The sequence below is a fragment of the Nematostella vectensis genome, chromosome 9, assembly GCF_932526225.1.
Source record: "Nematostella vectensis chromosome 9, jaNemVect1.1, whole genome shotgun sequence".
Classification (NCBI taxonomy): Eukaryota; Metazoa; Cnidaria; class Anthozoa; order Actiniaria; family Edwardsiidae; genus Nematostella; species Nematostella vectensis.
In genome coordinates, this window is record NC_064042.1 from 10,349,059 (window position 1) to 10,367,299 (window position 18,241).

The following is an 18,241-nucleotide window of genomic DNA, read 5'->3' on the forward strand; positions in this document are numbered from 1 at the left end:
ATCTCACCCTTTCGTCAAAACAATAACAAAAGTGGGGCTATATACTGTACCCCAGCTAGCCCGTCCCGTTATAATTAAAGTTTCTTCAAGAGAGTCTAGAATTAGCGAGTAAACTATCCACCGGGGTAATTATTGCAGTAGGGGTGTTCTATCAAGCACACCGCGGGCCATTGGAAATACGTCAAGTCCAAATGCCGCTCGTATTGATAATACCGCATCTTAGAGAAATCACTATCCCCAGTCTCCGTACAATCTTGACTTTCTCGGAGTTTAGGCATCAAATAAACTACGCTTGACGGAGAAACGAATTAGAACACTTGTGTGATGAAAAGTTCTTTTTTTAATTATCACTGTTGACTGAAAGTCTTGACACTTTTAATGTCCTATGCGTTTACATCTTGTACAACAAAAATAAACTTCGCAATTTGAGCAAATACAAAATATATTAAACAGAAATATTATTTTGGCGTATACAAAATATATATGACACTCTGGATATGTCTGGTTTACTGTTAAGATTGTTTTTTTCATTTTCTCTTACTAGAGATAACTGCTATTTTTTTTTACAAAATTGACGATAATAATAAACTAGTTTGGGTAGATCTTTTTTGATTTCCTTTTAATTTGGAAAACAATCAAAGTAGATTCCTGACCCGAATGAACGTCCAAAGGGAGTCTAAATTAAGTAGACGCAAAATATTTATGCAAAAGTAGCAGCGTTCTCTTCACATCCACGACGACAAAATCATTTAGATGGAGGACCTATGACAGAAACGCACAAAAAAGGTTAAGTTTATTATTTACCGCATCTAGAAAGTTAGGACTCACACTACAGCACCACACGATCTTTGCGCGCGGTGGGGAGATGATGAATTTGTGGGAAATAAGTTTGCTGGAAACAAACACACGTGTGCAAGGAAGCCAAGCCCGAGTAATTAGCAAATGTGTTAGGTAAACTAATTACAGATCCCAGCGATGCCGTCACCGCATCGAAACTGCGGTTAAATTTCACAAAATCCAGCCTCTGGTTTAAGAGCTCGCCAACCAACATGGTTTTCTCCGAGGTCAAGGAGAGTGCATTTAGTCTTTTTATTCCGTGCTCGAGCGACTACGGGAAGGATGAAACACGGTACTTGACCGAAGCTTATTGATGAGTCTCTTAGCTAGGGTTTAGCGCATGTAGAGTAATCAACGGAGTAAAATTTGCGCGTTTATGTGAATAATATCTCGACTTCGTGACCGGTTTTCGAAGACGCGCGCCAACATGGTGCTGTCTTTTACTGGGAAATATTGACAGACATCGAGTTTAAAAATCCCTCCCGCACGGTGACTAACAATAGTGGGGGAGCAGATAGTGATCACTTAGCAAATCTAAAAGAGCTCATCAACGCTTGTAAATTAGATCGTCGCATTCCCGCCCCCCAAATCTTCCCAACATCATACATTATAGATAACGCCAGAGTTAAGTGTAAATGGTAGAGACCTTACAGATTACGAATCGACTACACGCTAGCAGAGAAGATGTTGTTTATGAGTCCTAATAATTTTGGTGACAGTAAATTAGAAAATGTCAGACTTCACCTCCATTTCAGATATTTGCCCGTGGTTATTTGCTGTAGTTTCCTGTGTGAATTAACGTTTTACCTCACATCATAAAATGTAATGAAAAGAAACTCCGAGCATAGTTGTTCTTTGTCTCACATTCTTTTATTTAGATGCCCCATTAAAAGGCACTTAAAAGAAGTAATGTAATCTTTAACGTTTGCCGAGAAACAGTTAGTTTATTGCTAAGAAGTGGCGAAAGAAAGCTTTCAACGCGAGCCCCCGGAGAAACGTAATATTTGCTGCATGTTGCTTCTCGGCCAAAGCAGTGACTCGCGCGCGTGCAAAGAAACAAAGGCAGTTAGAGATTTAAGAGTTCAGACTTAGGTCATGGCACACGAGCGAGTTATTGTATTGTAAAGCAGCCTTTTGAGAACTAATTTGAATAAAAATCAAAGAAATATCAACAAGGTACGCATAGAACAAGAATACGGAAATGGAGCAACCACGACCTCAGTCTTGGCAATGTTGAGCGCAGATCAACACCACAACTTTCTTTATAATAATATCGCTTTATTTTGCTTTTGGCAAACTGCGAACAAAGACAGAAAGCGTTTTGCTTTGTCTGTTTTGTATCGCGGTTGTTGTTCTGTACATAGGGAATTAGGTCATCTTAAAGAGAGATAAACATCTCCAGAAAGAAAGCTCGCGTGGCAAGATCGTACGCAGAACGTTGTTCCTTGACAACGAAAACTTGCAGAAAGCTGATTTACCGAAAAGAAAGCTATAAGAGCGCTTGCAACGAATGGAATTGGCACATAAGATCGTTTAAGGCGCTAATTTGCCAGCAGTGAAGGTAAGATTTCGACCCGCTTATTTTCGACTTGATCATTCAAATCATATACGAATGAGTTTTCTCTCAATAATTTGTGTGAGCACAGCTAAGTAAATTTTATCAGGGCTAAAAGCACTAAAGTGTGGTCATAATCTAAAGTTAATTACTTGAAGTTAAGGTCTTTTCTAGCCATTAATTTGAACGAGATTTAAGCTGAAGTCTGAAATACCGGGGAAACTATATCAGGTTCAATATGACATCTCTCTTCCTGTCAAGTCGCTGCTAAACTGAGCAGCTTTTTTCATCGAGTAAACAGATAAAGAAACTGATCTCTGAGCAGTTACATTCGGTACACAAACTGCAAAGATTGACAGAACCCGGCAACCTGTTTGCATCTTGGCGGGGCCGTAGCAGCGCGCGCGGCGCACCGATCATAGGATTTTCACAGCGGGGATGCGGATAAAAACACCGTCAACAAACTTTCGCGGTTTTCCTAACTATTGTGTGATTCAAATGCATTTGTTCAGCTCAAAACATTACACCGGTATGATAGTCTAGGGGTGATTTCGTAACACAAGGCTAGTCTCTTGACTTTTGCATCTATGGGCTCAAAAGCGAAATATTTTCTGACACGAACAGGCAAATATGCCTCACATTTGAAAGACGGTCTTGCGCTTTAAGTAAATAGCCGACAGCTGGCCCTTCGAGCGACTTAGACCACACGAAAAGAGAAACGATCTCACTGGAGGCCGAAGTAGCAAACTGAGAGAGTTTGGGTTTTGAGGAATATTTAAACCCTCGTTTGGTCGTTTAAATCTTGCGCTCCACGCGGGAAATAAAAACACTCTGTGGTCGTGTAGGGTCAAAATGACTGATTTTGTCTGAGCTAAGGAGCCATTATCGAAATGGTTTTAAATGCTTGGTCAATGATTTTAGAGTTAATGACAAAGCTTAAAAGCACACCAGATAATCAATAAGGGATAGCAAAAGCAATTCATTTTCGCGAAAACCTCAAAAACCTATCGTTGACTGTATTCCCGCCTAGAGAACCGCAAAAACCCAAGAGAACCGATGTTGCGAAAGTTTCCGCTCACGAAAAGGTGGTGAAACATCAATAATTTGTTACAATTGAGGGCGAACGGCGGAACGGCTACCGGGCTTCCTATGTGGCGGTTTGCGCGGGAAAAATGTGAACGCCGCCGACCGCAAACGCCAAACGCGCGCTGATCACTTTTAAATGCGGTAACAAGAAATAAAATCTCCCATTCTCCCAATTAGAATTCTGGTAATAAATGTCTGCTGTTTGTATAGGCCTCTGCATGTCAAAGTGTAATTAAAACTTTGACTTGAGTTTTCAACAACAGTTCCATAGTTTTTTTCCTTATAGGATTTAATCATACGAGCAAGAAAACATGGGAAAACTCTTGAGTTTCAGGAGATTTTAAAGCTGTAGAGTGTTGAGATTTTACTTACTGACATTACAAACCAATTATAAGTTGCGACTCAAAACACTGTTAAATGGGTGATCATCTAAGCTACCGTCATAAAAAAGTAATATGATTTACTAAGCTCGGGCATTTTGGTCCAAAATTAGGAATATAAAGACAAAGGAATATCGATGTTAAAAATGAAATAAAATAATGTGATTCTGTCATGAAAAATGGAGTATGAAAAAAAAACAGGATGACGAATAGAATAAATATTTTAGAAACGAGAGACTTAAAACGAGATGAAAATGGCAAACATGCTTGTAAAAATTATAAGTTTTTAAAATTTCTCGCGGGTCTTTGTTTACGAAACGGGAGCTCATATGAAGTCCACAGGCTTTGGGGCAGGCAGTTTATGAATGAAAACCCATTTTGGGATTACCACAAGTCCCTGTAATCTTTACAAACTGATTACTTCACGAGATTTTATTTGAATTTCCCCCTAAGGTCAAAGCAAACTCAAGAAGGGGGATATAAACTGTTGCCGAAAAGGTACGGGGATTTACAATGTTTGCTGAAATAAAGTTACAGTGTTTCCACGCGCGTATTCCAAAATAAGCTTGTGTTTCCCGCCTTGAATCTAGCGTTTGAAGTTCTTATTATGGTAATAAAATGGTGATGACAGGTCGATGATTTTGGCCATGAAAAGATGGAAGGAATGAAACTTTATTCTTAGAAAAACGAATAAAATAGAACTACAAAAAGCATTGAACACACTTCCCTTCATCGAGGCTTACACATCTAAGTGTTTATTGCAATGTTTACTATTTTCGCGCTTTTGTCTTAAAATATAACGTACAAATAAACCAAGTTCAAAATTTTATCCTACAAAATGTTCGAATCTCCTTTTTCTCAATGTCGCTTGATATTTTTTTCCGTGATAAAACACACAATTTTAGCCTTTACAATTAAAAAAAAAACGTAAAATGCTAAAATAAAATTATTATACCTTATCAAAAGAATACATTTTACTTAAAGTCAGACCTCTTTGGATCGTTTTATTTAACTGTAGTACCAGTATATTAACCCATTTAAATAAAACCGACAAATCAGCAGAGGAAGATGGGGCATTAGCGGTATATTTGTGCAGCTTTGAATGAGAAGTCTTGTTTGCTGTATTTGTCTACGCAGCGACTTATGGGCGGTAGAGCGAAGGGCAAACTCACATACGAGTCTTAGCTATTTACATATCGCCGAATCATAGCATACGGTTACATAGGCAAAATAAGATCCTTATTAGAGACTTCTTCTAATATCCTACAACGACTCTGTATCAAGCACAAATGAGACTGTGCTTGGAGTGATTTCTTGTCAAGATTAACAACCGAAAAAAATCCTTCTTTAAAAAGACCGTGGAGATAGTGCTACACATTCCAAAGTAGAAAAATATTAACATGTAAATTAAAAACGCCCTTTGAGTGAGGATACGTTTGGGAGATCGTGGAAATGTGGAGAATGTCTCACAAAGCTCGGTTTATCTTATCGGCTTTTGGGCATGATGTCTTAATTCATCAATTAGTCGAAATGTTTCCCCACTTATCATCGACACGATTATCGCGACGGAACTGTTTTGTTGGGATTTCGTACTCTTGCAAATCGCTACAGAGATCGAAATCAACAAAAACCTGCAAGACTTATACCAACCAAAAACGGAAATAATTTAAAGTGATTCTAAATAACGCTACGGATAAAAAAAATATTCCACGATACAAGAAATAGTGTGCCATTTAGGTGGTTTAATTAACACCGATGTAGATAAGTAGTATAACAGAACCCCTAAATTTAATTTTAAATGGTATATGGTCTGCTCCGAGACACCAACACAGGGCTATTAAAATGTACAGGGATTTTACAATTTTGAATTCGCCTCAAGAAAATATTGTTTTTATTATGTAAACTTTGGGTACAAAGCCAAAATTTATTCACACTTTTTGATTCTTACTTTAAATTTTCGCGCTTGAGAGAACCACCCAAACACCGCCTGCAGGCTTCTTTAGCATGTCCGGCTCTATTGACTTTCGAGATAAAAAGATCGAAATCCCGCCTTTTCTGGAAGGGGTACAGTGACTAATGCGTTTTCTTCACAGGGATTCTTCCGCGTTCGAGGGAAAGCGCACAGCGAGAAGCAAGAGGAAGTATCGAGACCAACAAAAGAACGAATCAAGAAAGCGATATCGACCGTTATATAGCGTCTCTTTGATAGAGCCGAAGGTTTAGTGCCGCGGCAAACAAAAATACGGATTCTTTTTTAGGTCTCCGATGTTTTTACTGTACTTTACGAGTTTCCTGCATTTTCGCGAAAAATTGCAGTGAGCTCGCTGACCGCCGAATTGGAATTGACCCTTTCGGCAGGGTTTGTAAATAATTTGAAAATTGTAAATATAAACAAACTTGAATCTTTATTCTGATTTTGGGGAAATCATATTATCAAAGGAGGGGATAGTCTTCCAATACATACGCGTGAAGACAAAAAAAACCGTGGTTCGAATTACAAAAAATCGGGAAAAGTGTAAAAAATACACAGGGAAATAGACTAAACAGTTGTCGTCTAGTTTCAGGGCTAATTCTTATTATGTTTTTAAGGATTTTTAAAATATATTAGAATTAAAATGAACGAAATACAAAACATTGAAATAAAAATACATGTTTTTTTTACAAATACACAACTTAAGGTTTAAAATGGTAAATTATAATAAACCTGTGAGTTTTGAAAATTATGTGAATGATGGACGTTGCACAACTTTGTAAAGATATAATAAAATAAACATTTCCATTGCTTACTCCAGGTTATCAGACCTCTCCACAGAAAATCAAAAGATTGGTGCAAAAAAGTCAAATCACTCAATTAAGAATCCAAAGTCAAATACATGAAAAATCTTTTTATACGAAGTTTATATATCAAAAGAAAAAAAAAACGTGAGTATTTATCGTTTCTGGGGTGCCATTTTTTTTCATCCTGAGTGTGAGGTTTGGGGAATCATTTTCACCGAGTTTGAAAAAAGGTATTAAGACTTTGTTTTAGTCTTAAAATGTTGAATGAACACAGTAACATGTGTGGCTTTCTATAGCTCCCTCAAAACCATACAGTGAAGATTGCTTAATTTGTACTCCGTTTGTATGTTACGATTACTTCATTCAAGTTTTCGAGCTTCTATTTGAGCTATTATTTGGACTTTGAGCTTCTATTTACTTAAAGTATTCTTCCATCTACTAAATCGGTCTAAAAACGATTTATTGAGTGGTCCCAGTATAGATATGTGGTACACCAAAATGTAACGTCGAATATACTTTTAAAAAACAGGTCTATTTTATTGAAATTTTTACAAAAAAAACGTAACTTCGTAAAAAAAATCCCGCCTAATAGCCAAGAGTAAAAAAAAGGAACGTTGCTAACATGAAATCATCAGCCCCCCCCCCCCCCCCCCCTCAAAAGTTAAATGGCCCGTCCCTTATTGAGAGGTGCTGTGAGGCAGGTTCAACCGAGTCTAGAAATGAAATAAATGCTGGCTGATGATAGCGCTTTTTGCACGGGGCTTCTTGAGGATTTCTATGTGGTATTGGTGTTCGTACACCAATACCACCAATACCACCCCGGGCCTCCCCCAGCGGCTGAAACGCTGGGGGAGGCACGGGGGAGAGAGAGCAAGGAAGGCGGCAGGTATAGGCACGGAGTTGTCGAAATGGACTATGGCAGCTAAGGTCATAGCATGAGCCTTTGAGTCTCCCTCGCAACCAGACAGGCAGGCAGCTAGGCAGCGCTTGAGTGCGAAGACTCCAGAACGGCTGCAGGATACTAACTTACTCGGAGAGTGACCACAAAGAATGCTTGCAGCCGTAATGAGCTATAATTCGTTCAATTTGAAGTTAGAGGTATAACGATGACTCGAGGTGTTTCCCAATCAGAACTGATATGAACTCTGGCGACGATTCGGCGAATGCGGGGCACGATAACTCGACAATGCATTTTACCAGATTCGATAAAAGATTTCTTATCTCGCTTAAAACACCGTACAGTCTACGTACTCGTGATAACAACTCCACAAATGAAACCAAAGAATTCAAGTAACTTTAAAGTGTTTGCCAGTGGCTGGATAATATAAAAAGAGAACAAATCAATTGAGGTTTATAAGAAAGAAATTTGATTTCAATTTTAACTACCCGTGAAAAAACTACCACATATAAAACCAAAGAATGGCAGGAAATGTTTAGACAGTGGCTGATTATGAAAAGAGAATATATCATTAAAGGTTTCTAACAAAGCAATTTGATAACTTTCTTCTCCTAACGAGTCAATGTAAACAGTGTGTTAGACTTGTTATACGCGATGTTGAAAATGTCTTTGTTTGATCGTTTAGATTTAGATACACTGGATGGGTTAATAACAGACATGCAACTGTTATCCAAGTTTGTAAAAAAAATGCTATTTTATATATAGTTATTGTTAGAATTCAGGAGTTGTTTACAAGAGCATTACGAACACTAGTGTTGCTATTTACAATAAAATTTAGAAGCTATGTCTTAGTGATTTTAGCTTGGCGTTTAAATTCATTCCTGTCAAAATTACATCTGAATTCGTATCAAGTATATCAAAATTAAATACTTTACCTAAGAAAAACAAAAACAACAATAAACCAACCAAAACTGTATATGCATGGCGGGAGTCATTAACACTTTCAAGTCTTAATTTTCCTTGAATGGAGAATGGCTCATTAGGAACTTTTGGGGGTAAGAAGACACCCAATGTGAAAAATATATATATTGGATAGGTTTTAAGTGTGACAGCTGAAAGCCACGATGCGCAAGCGCCTGGGCGAAGAGACAGCTTATCGCTTTGCATGACAACGAGGCAGACGACCAGGTGCCTTTATGGAGTCACCGGGATAACCGTGATGGAATTTCACGCAAAATAACCTCGCCTAAAGACTTCCAAAACCCCACTATACACAGAAAAGTGCTCCCAAGAGTCATGGGCTGTCTAATCACACTAGAAGAGGGGAGGAGGTGTATCTTATGGTTTGATTCCCATTAAAGGGTAGTTGTAGTATTTGATAAGCATGCCACGTTATAACAACATGAAGAAACACGTGTTTTGGGAGAGTGTTGGCGCCCACGCTAAAGACTCTATCGCAATATAAACACCGCTTTCTCTACACTTATCATGCCGGCAGGCGACTAGAGACTTCTTGGATCGGTAGACGCTGTCAGCACATCTAAAATCGCACTCTTGGAGGCTTTAAGACGGTGGAATATCCCTGGTGTGCTTTAGGAATTAGAGCCACTTGCGTTGGGTTCTACATTATAATTAGCGTAGCGTTAAGTAGGAAAGAAACACCTTTTGGGAAAGGTGAGAAAAACCATTATAATATAGGAAAATAGATATTCATAAACCTTATTCAATGAAAAATAACCTTAAGTATAACTTTGAAATAAACATAGTAAGTAAAGGCTCGTCTCCGTTGTTGGGAAATGCCAAAAATCTAGAATAGCATTTTTTTCATAATAGCAATGTAATGGTGACCCTTAAAAAGGCTCCCACATACTGGGCGAAGGATTAAGTTGTGAATTTGCTGGGTTAGCGATCATTACTGATTCCACTTGAATTGCAGTCTCTTAAAAGCGCGAAATCTCCATGATACGCCCTCCCAAGCGTTTAGACACGTGTCGAACCGAAGGCATGGGGTGATCGAGACGTGTTCACATCTATAAATGTCACTTAGAAATCAGTTTGTTTTTCACTCTTATGACCGCTCAGGATTTCCAAGCGTGACAGGGAATAAGCCCTGATTCAAACCCCTCCAATATGAGTTGCTGAGAATATTTACCAAAACAACTCATGCTTCGCGTATAAACATGATTTTTAGACCAAGCCTAGAATTTTCGTAGTGACAAAAAATCAAAAAAGCAGAGACAAAATTTGTTAGAAGGGTGATTTGTAGGAAAATTTCGTTTCTCACATCAATCGGGCAAAGTTCACCTGTCGTTAGAAAATAAATAACAAAAAAGGATGACCCAGGAGAAAGATCGTGAGAGAGAAATACGCTGCATAATATTTAACTGTCCTAATTTGACAGCTCGATTAAAAATAACTCCACGAAAATATCAACACTTCACCGTTGGGTTTCTAGTCACGATGGGATTAGTGAAAAAATGCGGCACAAAACAAAATCATAAAAACAAAATGACTTTCTCGTTGGAAATGAAATAATTAATTGGCTTCTTTTCAGTCTGTGGAAATATTTGCCTAACTTGGCGGAAATTCGGAAATGCCTAAAACGTGTTTTAGAGCCGAAGGTCTCAAGGGAAACGCTTTCTGTGTGGATAAAATTACTATCGTCTTTTCCGACAACGTTCAGAAGTTAATATCACTTTGCGATCTAAGTAAATAACACGTCGGAAAACAGACTATTTACCGGGGAAGCCGAAGTTATTTCATACTAGCCCTTTAAACACTGAGTTCCCTTAATTTAAACCTAAACTAACTTTAGAAGGACGCTAATCCGCTGCGAAATCCGTCATGAGCTAATCCTTGTGAGCTGCGATGGGAAAGAGTTGATGAAATCGAAGTTTTACTATGTAAAATAGTGGCCCAGCATTACACCTATCAAATAGGATCAGAAAATAATACTGTAAAATATAGAGGGGGAATTTAACGTAAACATACAGCAAGTTTATTACAGTTCGGTTAATTACTTTTGGAGGCAATTTTCATGGCACCCAAAATTAAAATCTCGACCCAAAATTAAATAGGCTGGGTGTTATTAGCTAATAAACAAACTTTGATGAATTCTAAATTTATACGATAAGCTAGCAATTTCCAAATCTCTTTAAAGAGATTCTTAGATAATATCCGCCAGGAAAGAGGAGTAATTTAAAAAGTTTTAATACAAATGTCGTACATTGGTTCCTAAATCGTCGGCCAGTTTCGTAAACAATATCCCCATAGGATAGAATTACGAGGAAGTTCAAAGACGAGCGCCGAAAAATCTAATGAATTGGACCGTTAGGGATACGTCTAGAGCACCTGCTATCGCTGAAGGGCGATCTAAAAAAATAAAAATAAAACACGTGTTAAGCGGATAACTAAAATTTCACAGAGTTTGATCTCTCGGCAAAATAATCAACCTTCTCATAATTCGACAGCTGTAGTCTGTGAATTTCAAGGAGTTCTTTGTCGGACTTGTTGTCAAAATACACTTTAATCAACAAAATTGAGTTAAGTATGAGCTTAGGGAATGTTAGTTCGGGCCGAACATATTGATATGCGTCTTGCGGGCGGGAAGGAGACGCGTAATGTCAGAACGATGAAGAAAAATAAACAATGCACTAGAAAAAAAATGAGTTGTTTTCCTAACGGTGAAATCCTGATAACGGATGTGGCTCGCGATTAGATATTCTGCTGGTGTGTTTAAGGATTAAAGCACGAGAGATAACGGGAATAGGTAAATAAACAACTACGGGATATTTCCGAGAACCTACTACAAAATTGCGAAACTGTAAATTCGATAAAAATCTGTATAGCTGTGTGCTTAATTTTAATGATTTGGGTGGAATAGAAGTTGCGTAAGAAAAGAAGTTTATTAAGTTCCTTTGGGGGCATATATGATATATATAGCTTTATCTGAACGGGGCTTATAGTAAATGTGGTTATTTGTCGCTTAGCAATATAGGACCGACCATGTTTCTTTGGAAATAAAATCCTGATGAGCTGTATCTTACTCAATCGAGGGAAAAATAAAGCGATAGTGTTTGTTATCTAAACCAATATACCTTTCCCTATCAAACCATTTGATAAGGACACAAGACCGTACTGAACCCCACGCACACAACCTAGAGATACGCACATAAGAACTACAAGCTTTGCTGTAAGCGATAACATGCGCACGCCACTTAAGCATGCGCACGGAATGACAAGATGAGCCTGCACACTGCATTTAAAGCGGTAACAAGTGCACAGTATTCCAAGCTGAGCATGCGCACAGTATTATAAGCTGAGCATGCGCACAGTATTCAAGCTGAGCATGCGCACAGTATTACAAGTTGAGCATGCACACAGTATTATAAGCTAAGCATGCGCACAGTATTATAAGCTGAGCATGCGCACAGTATTACAAGCCGAGCATGCGCAATGTATTACAAGCTAAGCATGCGCACAGTATTATAAGCTGAGCATGCGCAATGTATTATAAGCTAAGCATGCGCACAGTATTACAAGCTGAGCATGCTTACAGTATTACAAGCTGAGCATGCGCAATGTATTACAATGTATTACAATGTATTACTGCATGCTCAGCTTATAATACATTGCGCAATGTATTACAAGCTGAGCATGCGCAATGTATTATAAACTGAGCATGCGCAATGTATTACAAGCTGAGCATGCGCAATGTATTATAAGCTGAGCATGCGCAATATATTACAAGCTGAGCATGCAAAATGTATTATAAGCTGAGCATGCGCAATGTATTACAAGCTGAGCATGCGCAATGTATTACAAGCTGAGCATGCGCAATATATTACAAGCTGAGCATGCGCAATATATTATAAGCTGAGCATGCAAAATGTATTACAAGCTGAGCATGCGCAATGTATTACAAGATGAGCATGCGCAATGTATTACAAGATGAGCATGCGCAATATATTACAAGCTGAGCATGCGCAATATATTATAAGCTGAGCATGCAAAATGTATTACAAGCTGAGCATGCGCAATATATTACAAGCTGAGCATGCAAAATGTATTATAAGCTGAGCATGCGCAATGTATTACAAGCTGAGTATGCGCAATGTATTACAAGATGAGCATGCGCAATGTATTACAAGCTGAGCATGCGCAATATATTACAAGCTGAGCATGCGCAATATATTATAAGCTGAGCATGCAAAATGTATTACAAGCTGAGCATGCGCAATATATTACAAGCTGAGCATGCAAAATGTATTACAAGCTGAGTATGCGCAATGTATTACAAGATGAGCATGCGCAATGTATTACAAGCTGAGCATGCGCAAAATATTACAAGATGAGCATGCGCACAGTGTTATTATTTCCGTGCACTTGGAGAGAAAGCGCAGCGTAAACTTTTTCAGGTTTACAGTAAAAAAAGATAAACGGTTTTTAAGTGGCACTTACACGCTTGCACTAAAAAAATAATATACTATGCTGAGTATGCGACAAAACAACGTGAAATTTTCCTGTTTACTTAATCCAAGTGTGATAGAATGGAAGCAATCTTATAACTTCATTGTGTATTTAGAAGCGGAATCATTAAAAAATCCAGCCAATTGGCGCGCAGTATACCATTATAATGACTTTATAACTGAATTGAATGACTTTATAACTGGATTGAATTAATCAGTGATTTCGCGGCCTTACATGTAAGGATTTGAGGTACAGCATCTACCGAAACCTAAAATATGTTTATAATATCATTACAGAAAGTATTAATATACCTTAACATTAAATTCAACTGAAGGATAAAATGTCTTTTAATAAACTTGGATAGTTATTTCGAGCTTGCCAAAATAATACGCAAATCACTTTTCAGTATTGCTAGCATCCTCCCTTTAAAAAAGTGATTGTGTATCTGTTGGACCATCTGGGTCGGTTTTTAACGCGTCAAGCACACAAATTCTCATCTTATTCTCTACCGTTCATAACGGGTGTCCTGTGCTTGCAGATGAGCCGCGACTAAGGGGGTGGGATCTGGAACGAGACCTCTTTCCCTCACCCTAGTCTCCTATGAGTCGCCCTACTTTTGTCACGCAAGGTGTTGTGTGTCAATGTGCGTTACATTGTACGCTGTGCGTGACAATGTTCAGAACCGCTGCGTAGAAGACTAACACTATACCTTGACCCCCTAGGGGGCCAGGACGCATTAATTAGTACCCCATGGACAGTTCTATCTCTATTATTTCTTCTCACAGCAGCCTGCTGAGTACCACACAACACTGAGCCCTAAACATCTAGCTAACAATTACTCATGAGAGTAGTACAGTCGCGTCAGCAATCGGGGTTTCTCACGGAATTTTTGCGCCACGAAAAATGTATAATTTTTTTCAAAAAATTCCTGTAGGAAACCAGACAAAGTAGTAGACTCAACATATTTATCATGGGCTTGTTTTTTTTTTTTTTTTTTTTCGAAAAAAAAATGTTCATAATTAAAAAGCATTTTAACGACGAGAAAGACTGTTCCAAAAATGTAGCACGTACGTTGAACTGCTGAAAATAAAAAAAATCTTAATATAATAGCCGCTTTAAGCGAAGCAAGGAGTGAATAAAACGAGCGAAAATTTGGTCGACCCTCGAGAGAATTAACAGCGACGAAGGTAACATAAATTGCGTGAATCTTACCGTGCGGAAGGCACCCAGGAATTCCCCAAATAACAAATCCAGTATGTGTGTTATTCCCAAAAAATCCAAACAGTGCGGCAAAAACCCAGCCTCAAAATCCTTCAACGTAGCCTACAAGCTAAACGCAATCTGGCTTTGCCATACGGCGCGTAATACATCTCACGGGACACAGAGAGAAAGGGGTTATTACGCATTTTGACGAGAAATGACATCTCATTCAACACTAGCAAGGGGAGTTTGAAAGGAGTGTTTACAGGCAGAACAATACCACTTTAGAATGCTTTAGAAATATGAATGGCGTACAATAGAAAGCTGTCCGTAAACAACTCTAAATATCTCAACGAGAACAAAAGGCAGTACTCTAATTGAAACTCCCAGTTAAAAACCTTAGCTTTTGTTATAATAATACCCGGCTATTCATTGTGATAAGTGAATAGGAACTGAAAAAAAGCGAGCCAGTGTTTTAATTGAAGTCTCTAGTGGCAATTTGGCAAGCGCGTTTGCAATTGGTCAAACGCGAAAATCCCTTTCAATGAAAAAAAATATTGTTTAAATCCAGGGCTATTCATCACCGCACACCTCAATACGAGCCTATACAATTGTAATCTTATTTTTCTCGGCTTATCCAGGGCGCAGCGGAAATTTGAAAGATCCCATAATCTCCAGGTTCTGAACATACGATATTGTTCGCGACTTGAAAATTTTCTCGAGTCGCGACATCTGTGTTTGTTGAATTGCCAGTCAACGAAGGCAGACGGAGAGTGATGTTTGAGTTAGCTGGGTTTATTGAATAGCTAAACGGGGCACAAGTGAACATTATTGTAAATATTAGATGAAAACTTAATTGAGGTAAAAAGCCAGCCACCTACATACGGTCGCTTGGTAACCCTTTCATTGCTTGAAGCAGGAAATTACAAATGCAATCGACCAAACGTAAAGCGTAAAGCTACAAATAATTCTATTTCCGTTTTAAACATAAAATTACTTTTTTATATATACTTGGGAAGTATAGAAAAATAAAATCCAACAGTCCTAAGTAAAAAAAATACAAGTTAGTTTGCAAAAAAAACTTAGTTAGTTTTTCTAGCACAAAATGGTTCGAAACATAGGTTGAGAAACCTAAACAGCGAAATATATCGTCTTTGAAATTATCACTAGCAAGGACTGTGGGATTCAGACGGAGAGTTATATTATGAGGAATTGTGTTGAAAAAAATATCACCACTAAATCTTTAATCCGCAAGACAACCTTGTCATTTTGCAAGCGATAAACAGATGTGCAAAAAACGCTAAAGTATTTTACGGCATTATTGGTCATTATGGACGTATCCCAGATTTTTCGGCCAATATTTAAAAGGAAAAATAATAGATCCGTCTTGGGCTTAGCTTTTGTGATCATCGAAAGCATTATGAAACGGAGTAACAGAAAAAAATGAACAATAACAATTTAGTCTCCCTAGCAGATTTCAATCATTCATTTCATCCATTTAATTCTTTTAATATGCGTTGAATTATTTCACGTTTTCTCTTTAAATTTCTAATCTGATTATAAGACTTACATTTTCTTAAAAGAAACCCCCGCTCTTCCCTAATAAGATCAACCCCCCACCCCCCCCCCCACCCCCTCCGTCTCATAAACACTCAAAGACACACTGCACTAGATTTCAAATATCACCTGACCGAATCTACCTAATTTGATTTGACTGATGTTTAAATATATAATAATATAATAATAATGTATGAGAAGTTTTATGAATATAATCTTCTAAGTAACCTAGTAAATAACTTAATGCATAATTTAAAAAGTGGATTTAAAATGCCGCGATTGCACACTTCTGCAAATTAATTAGGACTTATTTCAGGACATGCGCAAAAAAGATACATTTGAATAAGTGTTTACCCGTGTGATCAAGTGTTCGCTCATGGAATCAAGTTTTTTTTTTATCAAGCGTTCTCTCACGTGATCATGTGTTCTCTCATATGATCAAATATTTTCTCATGTGGTCAATGGCTCTCTTATGCGAGCAATTGTTCCCTCACGTGATCAAGTGTTCTTGATCAACCATTCTCTCATAAGATCAAAAGTTCTTTTATTTGAACAATTGTTCTCTCGTGTGATCAATTGTTCTATCATGTGATCAATGATCTCTTATGTGATCAATTGTTCTCTTGTGTGATCAATTGTCTTCTGTGAGATCAATCATTCTCTAATGTGATCATGTGTTCTCTCACGTGATCAAGTGTTCTTGTAAACGTTGATCACGTGATCTGTAACACTTGACGAAACACAAACCATTTGTGTTTGTTTCCATGCAACGCATATTTGAACAGAATGTGATGTGCGATTAGAATGTACAAATGTCAATTGTATGTTTGGAATCGCGCGATTAGGGTTTACAAACGTTAATGGTATGTTAAAGTTTTGTTATCTTACCGGGTCGCTCAAGTGCTGTTTCTCGAGAAGTTCTTCTAGGTTAAGATCGGTCTCGTACGCTTTACTCGTCTTGCCTGGACATTAAACGACGAAAACTAATAAGAATGAGCTACTTCTGGCCACCTCATCTGATTTTACCTTACCATACCGCTTCAGCCCTTCACATTTTGTCTCATTCACCTTTCCATACCCAACCAGCTAATCACATCTTGTTTCACGACCTTACCTTACCTTAACTGACCATACCCCACCAGCCCTTTATATTTTGTCTCACTGACCTTTCCATACCCCACCAGCTATTCACATATCTTTTCCCATGGACCTTGTCTTACCTTACCTTAACTGACCAAATCCTATCAGCCCTTCACATTTCGTCTCACTGGCCTTTCCATACCCCACCAGCTATTCACACTTTTTCTTATGGACCTTACCTTACCTTACCTTAACTTACCATACCCCACCAGCCCTTCACATTTTGTCTCACTGACCTTTCCATACCCCACCAGCTATTCACATCATTTCCCATAGACCTTACCTTACCTTAACAAAATAACATACCCCATCATCTATTCACACCTTTTCCATCGACCTCACCTTATTGTGTCACCTCATCACATCCTTTCTCACATCGTTACCACACTTCTAGTCGAGGTGAATGCGTACGTACCTTTGTAATACAAGGCGATGGTGTAGATACCGGGCTCAGGAGATGCTAAAGTTACAGATATATCAGACTTCCTGGAAACAGAAAAGGATAAACTAAGTAATCAGTACTGTTGCGATTGGATGATTGTCATACTTTTTAATTTCGAAAGATGACCGCTTAGATGAGGGTTTAATATATAGGACACTCTTTTCAGATATTGAAGATGTCTGCTTACAATGGATTTGATGGTAATGGACACCTTTTTTAGCTCCTTCAAGGCCTATTATCCAAGGAGAAGTAAGCTGAGAGAGAAAAGGAAGGTTTCTGCTAAGGGCAAATTTGACTGTATAACGAACACCTTTTCGAGTTCCCTAAGGTGTCTGTAAGGATAAAGTTGACTGTATAACGAACACTATTTTGGCTTCTTTAAGGTGTCTGTTAAGGATAAAGTCGACCGGTAACAAACACTATTTCATGTTCTTTAAGGTGTCTGGAAAAATAAAGTTGACTATGTAACAAACATCTCAACGGGCTCTTGGATTTGTCTACGTGTGCCTACGAAAGACTTGACTATATAACAAACACCTTTTCAATTTCCTGAAAGCGTTTGGTAACGATAAAGTTGACCGTATAGGCTCCTTATGGTGTCTGCTTAAACTGTTTTGACTTATGTAGGTCTCATACCTGTAAACTGGTATCTCCTACGTCTTTGTGGTAAGGATAAAGTCGACATTAAGTAGGTTTTATACCTGTGGACTGGTATCCCCTGCGTCTCTATTATCACTCCCTCTCGCTCAAGCTGGTTGTACGAGAACCGTATCTGCTTATTGCCTCCTTGCGATGATGAGCTACCAAAACTCCCCCTCTAAGAAAGGAGGCAAAACATTAATATATTTGTTCCTGTAACGCCCTGTAACAAGATACTACGATTGCTTTGTTAGGTAAAT

At 38.2% G+C, this 18,241-nt stretch overlaps 1 protein-coding gene and 1 long non-coding RNA gene across 4 annotated transcripts in view; one reads left to right on the forward strand and one right to left on the reverse strand.

Moving 5' to 3' along the window:
• Positions 1–18,241, reverse strand: part of LOC5512688 (GTPase-activating protein) — a 46,807-nt gene that overhangs the window by 13,809 nt on the left and 14,757 nt on the right. For 2 of the 3 annotated variants that reach the window (XM_048732294.1, XM_048732293.1), the window contains 4 exons: positions 18,044–18,159; positions 17,316–17,386; positions 16,649–16,722; positions 321–762 (listed from right to left, as the gene is read on the reverse strand). In XM_048732294.1, the coding sequence (XP_048588251.1) occupies positions 682–762; positions 16,649–16,722; positions 17,316–17,386; positions 18,044–18,159 (342 nt within the window). In that variant the 3' untranslated portion in view covers positions 321–681. Of the gene's footprint in view, positions 1–320; positions 763–16,648; positions 16,723–17,315; positions 17,387–18,043; positions 18,160–18,241 lie in introns of those variants that run through there. The other variant, XM_048732295.1, reaches the window with a different exon arrangement.
• Positions 762–9,308, forward strand: LOC116618445. The gene is made up of 2 exons (XR_004296201.2): positions 762–2,398; positions 5,952–9,308. It is a non-coding gene; the product is annotated as an uncharacterized LOC116618445 (long non-coding RNA).